This window comes from Austrofundulus limnaeus, unplaced genomic scaffold (genome assembly GCF_001266775.1).
Source record: "Austrofundulus limnaeus strain Quisiro unplaced genomic scaffold, Austrofundulus_limnaeus-1.0 Scaffold2, whole genome shotgun sequence".
Lineage (NCBI taxonomy): Eukaryota > Metazoa > Chordata > Actinopteri > Cyprinodontiformes > Rivulidae > Austrofundulus > Austrofundulus limnaeus.
Genome location: NW_013952404.1, coordinates 5,894,809 through 5,904,727, shown reverse-complemented (window position 1 = coordinate 5,904,727; position 9,919 = coordinate 5,894,809). Strand labels below are relative to the sequence as shown.

Sequence of the window (9,919 nt, the reverse complement as noted above, 5' to 3'; positions counted from 1 at the left end):
GGTGTACCTAATAAAGTGGCCGGTGAGTGTATATTTCAACAAGAAGGAAGCTGAGCGTTGTCCTATTTTTTATTTTTATTTTTTGTTAATATGTGACTGGTAATGTCTCAGACTGCTTGGTCCTGATCTCTGACTCTGTTTTTCCAGTCCAGTCCTTAAATGTATTGAGCTGTCAGAGTATTCCAGGAATGTCTGGCTGGTCCCCTTTTTTAAATGTTTTTATTTCCACAAACCAAGAAGAGATTTTTACTAGAATTTATAATTTCACAGATGGCTTCATCTAATTTTTATGTGTTTCTCTGGAAACAGAAATCACAGTTAAATTGATCCACTGCTCTGATGGATCACGTTTCCTCTGATTTTCTTAAAGATTTCATTTCCATATGCTGTTTTAGTTCTTCTTTCATCAGAGGGTGAATGTTAGCATGGGTGTACCTTTCAGCTTTTCACGTTTCAGGTTAACAATTCCAAAATCCAGAGGGAAACTGGCTTGGAATACAAAACGCTCTCTTGTGCCTCAGCTCTCAGTTTGGCATTATTATGCTGAAATGTCTTCAATAAGATATTACGATAAATTGTCTTGATTTCATCCCGACTCTGTTTCTTAAAACACAGAATTTCCTGAGTCCCCTCCCCCTACACTTGGACGCCCCGTTTGTGCCAAACATACTGAAACTGTTAAGCACACTGGCTCTTTTAGCAACCACAGGGGTGAAGTATGATGGGTTTCAAAGAGTAGCACACCTCTTTGAAGTGCTGCAGCCGGGATCTAACAGGTATGCTGCATCAGCATTCTCAGAACTTGTGTCTGACTCCTGCGCGTGGATAATCAGGAGGCTTRGAACCATCCAGCATATCCTCGTATACCCACACTTAACACAGTGATCGCTTCCTGGGTTTGAATTCTTGGTACTTTTATGATTATTTTTATTTAAAGCACTTGTGAAGTGATGTGAGATATTTGTAAAACTCAGATGGCAGGCAGTCAAACTTGCAGAGGTCAGTGTAATGCATTAAAAAATGATTTCGGCAACTGAGAGAACTCCTAGTTTTACTCTTTGGAAGTATTATACAACATGGTTAGAAAGTGCTTTTTATTGCTTTGGTTTGCTGGAGCCAGTTGTGGTAATAACAAGTTTWAGTGGTTCTTAACAAGTTAGCCATGTGAAAATCCAGCTTAGTTTAAGCTCTCCTCAATTATTTAAAATGATTTTCTCCAAATATGTTGTATTTCTGCCTCAGCTCTATTAAATTTTATTAGTAACTCTTTTTTTTAAAATGTTTGTGAATTGAAAAAATGTCTTGTAAGACAAATTGCTCTCAAAGTTCTGATTTTGATACAGATTCTGAAAATGAGAAATATCAATACAGAACATTTGTTAATATACAGTATTATATGTCTTGGTAGGAAAATTGTTTTGGTGGTTTTTGTTTTATCACGTTTTTCTTTATAATAGAAACTCCTATTCGTTAAGGATTTTGTGAGTGTACGTTTTTTAAACCAACTGACTGATCAGAGGAACTCCAGTGAAAAAGTCATTCTTCTTCTGATGAGAATCAAAGTCCCTCAAAATTGGTCTGGTGTCTCCGTTTCTTTGCACTCAAAAGAAGAAAAGGTTTTATTTGCTCTGATTGGAGCCAGATGTAGTGGGAGAAAGGAGAATCCTTTAGGTAAGAATGACTGTAATGAATTCCAGTGAATTGATTTGGTTTTCTGGCAAAACCAAACACCGTTACAGTTGAACTGATTGGGATCAAGAAATATTGTCAGTTTTTTTATCTGTTGTTATAAACTTAGCACAGAAAGTAAGGAAATAATGTTTAGTAGATTATTTATTTTTTGAAACTTCTTGGCAATAAATCTTATACTGAACACCCGATTGTCAGCACAAGCTCGCAGAAGCTCAGAACAAGAGTCAATAGCAATAAGCAGTTTGGCAGAGAAGATTAGACAAATTTTTCACATACACAACTCATACACTCAGCTCTACTGCTCATCCCACAAATGCATGTTCCTTACAAATGTGACACCATTTGAAAGTGAAATAACAGGCTTTCTAACAGAATATGATTTATTACCAAGAATCTTTGTTACAACAAAGAAATGATGTACCTAACACAAATGTTCTTACTTYTTGTTCTAAGTTTGCATTACATATACAGTTCACAATTAYGATTATTTTTGATTTTCATCTAAATGAATTGTAGCCATTTTATAAACAAATGTTTCTTTATTTTAACATCATCATTTTTGTCTTTGCATCAAACTGTCTGTTGTGTTAGTAACAGAATATATGTTCAGAATAAATAAAAACATTATCACAAATTTTACCATACATCAAACTGAATTTGTCTTAAAGACATAACTTATTTATGGGGCACCAAGTGTAAAATTAAATGTTAAAAGTTTTAACATATTTTTCTTTATTTAGCTCACTTTTTGAGTGTTAAAAATTTTCCACTAACGTTTTATTGTTAATTAGCTCACTCTTCTTACATTTAGCTAATTTTTACTAAATGTTAAATTTAAATGTTAAAAATATATTTAAATATTAAATCCTAAATCTAAATGTAATCGTTAAATCTTAAATGTTGAAGTTCACATTTAGGTATTTTGGAATGGAACTCAGCATATATATTTAGCAGCACGTTAACAACCATTGTTGGTGTTTGTTGCAGTGTGATGACATCATCCTGGTCATTAGATGCTAACTTCTGCTAATGCTTCTAACACTGCTAAAGATGATATTTAAAATCTAAATTCAAAATGTGTCCATAAAGAACAATATGGGAGGTACGTGTGGTCCAGCAGTTGGAAGTGCAGCTCAGACACCAGCCATAACTGCAAGTTTGATGTCTTTTAGGGAAGCTTTAGCTACATTGGCTGTGTCCAAAACGGCAGGACGGGTCCTCCGAAGGTCGAATTCGTCAGCTGCATACGTCACAGCGCCGCGACGAAGGMCGTCCAAAACCGAAGACTCCTCCGATGCGGCCGACAAATACGTCCTTCTTTTGGCCCGAATCAAAGGACAGGTCTGATGGATCCTTCCCGGCCCAGCATATCCCATAATGCATTGCGGCCCGGCTGGAGATTTTTTTAATGTTAGTAATGGCGGACGAAGCGAGAGAAAAGAATACGTTTTAAATAAAAATATGGTGATATAAAAATTAAAAGAAATTGTAATTCTAATACTTTTATCATTTGTATGGACATGTTTTTAAATATTATTTTTTCATCATAAAAAACGCGAAATAAACATGAACCTACAGTGGGTCAATTAGTTCTTCAAATGATACTTTTAAGTTAATATTATAGTTTTGTGATATTAATAATGCTAATGTATTGATAATTTTCTAGTTTTGATTTAAGTTTGCTTGTTTAGCGTCGTCACAGTTGCTAGGTGACAAGACGTACGCCGGGGTGGAGGGTAGGCTAGACCGTCCAAATTCACAGACACTTTTTTTCCAGTCTTCCCGGACTACCAAGGACCCGGCCCGCCGAGACCGGGAAGTCTGGGTCCTCCAGAGGACCCGGCCTGTCGTTTTGGACACAGCCATTGGAATGCTAGCGGTTCTGTTGTCTCAGAATGATGACATCATAACATGAGCCGAGCACCAACAGCAAAGGCTGCATTCCATTCCAAAATACCCAAATGCGAACTTCAACATTTAACTTGAAGATTTAAGGTTTAACTTTTACATTTAGATTTAGGATTTAATAATTTAATATATTTTTTAACATTTAAATTGAACATTTAGCAAAAATTACCTAACTGTAAGAACAACGAGTTAAATAACAAAATGTTAGTGGAAAAAATTTAACACTTAAAAAGTGAGATAAATAATGAAAAGAAAATTGTGATTTTTTTTAACATTTCAATTTACACTTAGCACCCCATACATGCTGTTACATAATAACAACAAAATCTATTGATTTTTATGAATCGATTCACATTTTAATCAGTTATAAACCATTGTGAAGCAATTTTTTGATTGTTACATTCCTAATTGATAGTCTTAGCATTTATCATCAATCATTACTCATGCCCAATTTAAATAAAGTATCAACAGCCTTGCTATATTGAGAAAAACAAACTTCAAATACTATATGTTTTTGTATTTGAAGAATAGTTCTCTTCTGTTTCATGTTGTTGCAGTCATGCTTTGTAAACAAACACTGATTAATGGCTGGAAATACCCTGACACTCTTGAGGCGGCTGATGTTTACACTGACCAGGCAGGGCTTCAGGATACTCTGGCATGATGTCATCTCAAACGGTTCGTTTTTCCCACATTCACTCTGAGTTAGATTAATGCGGCACATGTGCTCTCGCACGACTCTGCTGTTCAGCAGTAAGTTGTATTAGCGTATTAAAGCACGACGAGCCCAGCGTAGAGTAAGCTGACACCCACGCGCAGACATCCGGCTGGGAGGGGAGTCCTGTATAGTTGGAGCTCAACACGTGTGCAGTGATGAGAAGTTCAGATGTAAATCTGCTCTTCTCTTTCATAACGTTTTTATTTTATTCACTGCCGTGTTGGACGAAACCGCTTCCTGCTGGTTTTAAGATTCCCAGTAATCTGTAGTGGTTCTTTTGTGTTGACAAGACCACTCCGTGGGGTTCGACAATGACACCCTATTCTAGAAAAGCATGTGTTCTCAACTTAACTTGGACTGCTTCAGACCCCATGCTAATAAAATTGTAGCTGTGAGGGTCTCTGAGGCCCAGTGTGCAAACTGCAGTCAAATAAAAGGAAATTACTGCTGTAAACAAAGAACAGGTTCTTGCTTTGTCTTACGATGTTAAAGAATCTCCAGTGTTGTAAGATTCACAGGCAAGTCTTTGTTTCTAAAAGTAAAAAAAAAATGTTCACACCAGTTGTTTTTGCAATATATATGGGCAATTATGTGACCTGAGAAATGCATGGGCGGATAGCATTTTCACATGGGTTTATGATCCCCCGTGTCTTTGTTTGGCCGCGCTGGACTGGAATATTTTTTTCACTTGAGCGATACAAGATTTTTATCTCACAGTTTGCATTGTTGTTCAAGATTAATTGAATTCTAATTTTAGAGCTTGTCATAGTTTCGACCTAAAAATATTGCAGCTGTCTGCCATGTTTTCTTTAAATACAGACCAATGGACARATGTTATTGTATGTAATGGGAGGAATTTCCAAGAACATTTTTGTCTTTAAGACCCCTGAGGCTTGCATTTCTTCAACTTTAMATGCACCCTTTTCTTTTTTCTCTTTGTCTTTGTATTATATACTTCCTTTCAGCTCCCAATGGCRCTCTTTATTGCATTATTTTTGGCTGATGTTGTGTGTGTATACAGCAGCACACCAGACTCCACATAGACTCACTTTATCCATGTCTGAAGGGGAGGCTGGTCAAACCATTGCTTTAACAGGAGGCAAAAAGCAGAGGAAAAAAAAGACTGAAACAAGCTTAGCTCTAATGGCAGATAATCCAGTTACAAACTTGTGCAACTCGTCAAAAGGTTTGCCTTCCAGGTTGTGGCTTTGTGATGTAAATGGAACGTGGCGCTCTGGGAGCATTGAGGTGAAGGAGGAAGGTTTTTACTTTGGCCGGTGAATGCCACAGACTTGCCCTCTGCTTTGAATCAGATTTGCACACTTTGATTTGAGGCTTCTGTGGGCCTTGCAGCCTCTGGCTACGATGTCATGCGCTGCTGGCGGTGTTACATCTTAACACGTGGAAAGAAGTGGGTAAATTTATTAGCTACTGGGACATCTCGGTTTTGCATGGTGAAATTAAGAAAAGTGGCAGCAACAGCTCTGCTACAGTATATCTCACTGCTGTGTTAGGAGTACACAGATGGTCATTAAATGGGTCTGTCTGCTGTAGTAATTAGCTTTTTACAAGTAAATCATTTTTAAGATACATCTTCCTCTGCCTCTGCTTCTACACACAGCTTTTAAGTTGAAATRTGAAAAAGTATTTTCCTCTAAGACAAGGGTGTCAAACACATTTTCAGCGAGRGCCACATGAGCATTATGGTGGCTCTCAAAGGGCCAGTTGTAATTAACTTTGACGTTTTGTGTTTAACTTCAACTCAACACAAAATGTCAYGTTCCTTGTCTCAATGCCAAYGCAGAGCACTGCTAACAAACAATAAATGAGCTCTACGTGATATTTCATGCATAGAAACAGTGTTTAATACATTCCCTTGTAAGCACTGTAAAGTATTACGTGTACGACTGACTAAATGTGAAATAAATATAACAGATATAATTAAAAGTAAAAGATTTTACTCACTTTTGAGATGTGGTAAGTAGCTGCTGTCTTGAACTTCRAACTCTCCTGCATTTTGGCAGGAAACGCCACTGAAGGGGGTGTTCTACTTGCAAGTGGGAAATTCCCACTTCCCAGTACAACTGGGCGGCTGCAAAATTAGCAGAGGAAAATGCAGCAGTCTGCCTGCTACTTTTAAACCCTGTGCACCTCCACCTAGTGATGGGATGCTGTCATTTAATGGGTAAAATAACCTACATGCTATAGGAGATGTAGTTTTTAGTCAAAACAGCATACGCTTATTTTAAGACATTTTTACATCTTTGAAGCTTTCACATGCCAGGTAAAATGCTGTGGCGGGCCTGCAGCCCTTGAGTTTGACACATGTGCTTTAAGGTTTATAATTTGGTTTTTAGTTTTACCTAAAACGACCCAGATTTGCTTTTAATTTGATTGATTGTATTTTCCTTTTTTCTTCTACGAGGCAAAACTTCAAAGCAGCAGTGAACAGTGTCTCAGTTTCACTTTTTTACTCACTACTCTTCATCTATTGCTTACTAATCCACAGACCACTGAAGGATGAGGAAGGACTTCTGGATGGGCGGATGCAGACCACCTCCAGCCTGGTGAAAGACCTGAACCCCATACAACCTAAACAGCTAGCACAAGGAAGCTACCAGCTTCAGTTTGCTATTCAGCAGCTGCAACAACAGAAACTAAAGTCGCATCAGTTCCTGGACAGACGTCAGGTGTGTAAAAAGACAAAAACCCTTTGGTTTTTTTTTTACTACATTATTTTACCATAGAAAGTAAAACTTTCTTGGTTGCATTTGGTCAGACCATTTTATTGGTGGTCAGCTTTTATCCTCAAGTTGGAACATTTTAGATATTTGGCATTCGCAGATCCTTTTTTTCGATTATGTCCTCACCACCGGCCAGTGTTTAGGAAAAAGTCTGAAGACAGAGTTCTCCTCCAGCTTCTTTTGTTTTTGTTTGATGTCTTACTTTTAAAGCAGTACGGCGTGSAAGAAAGAAAAGAACTGTTAAACTATAACTCAGGAAAACTTGTGTCTGTGCAAAATATTCCCTTACCTAAGGACAGCTCTGTCCAAAAAAACCATAAAATACGCCCACATCAAGAGGAAAGCTTTCATGTTAGCATTTCCAGAGCTATTCTGAGAAAATTATTCCGAACCACTCAACAAAAAGATATTCAGAGGCAATACCTTTCTCAGCAGAAGCTAATTCCTGAAGAGCCAAACATGAGCTTTTGACTCAAGTTTACATTATTTGTCTGAGCTTTTTGACTCAAAATGGGAGGTGAGTAATTTAAAAATGTTGCTCAGGCGATCACTAAAGAGACAGTCTACCAGTAGAGTTTATCTCAGATTACTACATTATTGTTTGTTTTATGTCACAAAAATATTTGAAATGGGTGTCTCTGCAGAAACAATTTAGCAACAAAAATGTCTTCATTGACTATGGGATGGAAGTAATTATCTGCTTTTAAAAGCAGATTAAAAAGTAGAATTTTTAATTTTATTTTGTACTGAGTTATTTTGACATTACAAAAAAAGTCTCTGTCTTTTTGTATTTTTACTTTAAATGAGGATTTGTGTACTTATTCATTTACAAGAAGGTTTTGGGGAGCCATTCGATAGTTGGAGAGAACTGCAGACAGAAAAGTGTAATGGGACAACGTTCAGTGTGGAATGGATGCTCTTGTTCTTTCCAGATGTTTTCTTTCACATCATTGTTTTAATCACCTTGGTTGAAGGTTATTCGATGGAAGATGATATGTCTCTTGGCTCACAGTAGTCAGGTAGACTTACTTAAAACACTTCATAAAAATAATCCTTTACCTTTCATAGTTTTTATCTTCTCCTTTTTGGTTACACACTCACCAGAGCCATTCTCACTTCTCTTACTGTGACATGTTCCAGTGAAATTAAATTGTAAGTGTGCAGGAATTATTTTTACAGTTGGTAATATCTTGTGGTTTTCAGAACTGTGTGGACAGTGAAATACACAACACAGTTTAGAGGCAAACTGTCCAGTTTCTTTGTGCTGTTTTAAAGACACTATTCAGAAATCCTAAAGAAATTCAGCGAATAGCTTTTTAAGAGTCGTCTTGTTGATGCGAAATAATACTATTTTTTCCCCTATTCGTTTTTAATGGATTCAACTAAAAAGGTGAATATGATGTGTATTAAAAAAGATAACAACTGTATGAAGGTTTTTGCAGAGTACATCACCACTGTCGATCCAGGAATTCTTCTTCATTCTTTAGTGGCATTAGAGAAAGTCTTTTTTTCTTGTCGATTTGAATGTACCCATGTGCTCCTGCACTTAAAATTCTGTTTCTTTAGCTTCTTGTCAAATTATTTATGAGTTTGGATCTACTAAAGATGCAAAATGATGTATAATCAAATGATGAATATTGTGAGTGTGCACTGCTGTGAGAAGAACAAGAGACAAGGGTCTGTTCCGGCACTCCAGTCCACGTTCCAGTTACTGGGTGCAGACTGCATGGCTCCTCCGCTGGCTTGGCCCGGGGCCACCTGGCAGCCAAAGAAAGGTGCCCTTCCTGGCCCCGCTCAAACTGAATTGCGGCCATAGGCCCTGCAACCTGGAAACCCAGCTTCTCATTTATCAACACAGAAATTACATCAGATATTTCTTGTCACCTCATCGGCCCTTTGAAAAGCTACGCTGTGAAGCTGGAAAACCATTAGGTTGTTAGATAGCCGTATAAAGCAGCACAGAAAATAGCATAGGCATGAGATCTGGAAGGAATGTATGCAAGCATTCCCCATCGTTGCATGTACAGAGTAAAATGTGGTCTAAGATATTATGTCAGAAAGACAACAGCATATTCCTCCCCCTCCCGAGCCTTTGGAGATCTTTTGCGTAAACAAATAAATGATCTGAAGAAATTTCTTTTTGGTGCAGCCAACTGCAAGAAAAATGTTAGGCTTGTTTTGATACTGGATGGTATTTCAATAAAATCTGCACTAATTCATGCCAAGCACTTGGATATTTCACCTTAAAACACATGGGACACAAAGTTTTCCATGACTAACAAATTCCAAAATGCAATCAAACGTCCATTGCCCTCTTTTGGAGTGGTTTGATTTATTTAGTCCTAAACAGCACTCTGCTGGCATGGATGTGTGCTTTACCTCTCCATCACGTTTGATGAAAATCCAAGTAGTTTAATTTTGGCGTATACTCCTGACAAACAAACATTGGTCATCTCTTTATTTTTATCCTGTTTTTTTTAACATGTTTTCAGTTGCATTGTTCTTGAGGGATGAAGGTGGACAGAAAATCGAGTCTTTTTTCGGTGCTTTGTAGATATTTCTTTAAACTGTGTTTATGTCATATTTTTGTATCGTATTTTTCAACTCTTTCAATTCTCTCTATGACATTTTCTGAACTTTTACGTGACAGAATTCGCAACGGAATTAATAAAATAACTAAAATAAGGTATGGATTTACCAACTACATTTTAAGTTCCGGCTCCAACATGTAAGGCTGGATGGACGAGTCTTCTGTTGTTGACATCTTTTAATTAAATTGTAAATAAAAGTTTCTGCACTGTTATATAGTCGTGTAGCCCTCAAAGGTGCAGTATGTAACTTTTCTAAAAATATATTT

At 37.2% G+C, this 9,919-nt stretch overlaps 1 protein-coding gene across 1 annotated transcript in view; it reads left to right on the top strand.

Moving 5' to 3' along the window:
• ttll5 (tubulin tyrosine ligase-like family, member 5) overlaps positions 1-9,919 on the top strand; it is a gene marked incomplete in the record, with an annotated part of 70,671 nt that overhangs the window by 51,719 nt on the left and 9,033 nt on the right. Inside the window, 1 exon segment of the mRNA XM_014012599.1 lies at positions 6,828-7,008. Coding sequence (XP_013868053.1) covers positions 6,828-7,008 — 181 coding nt within the window.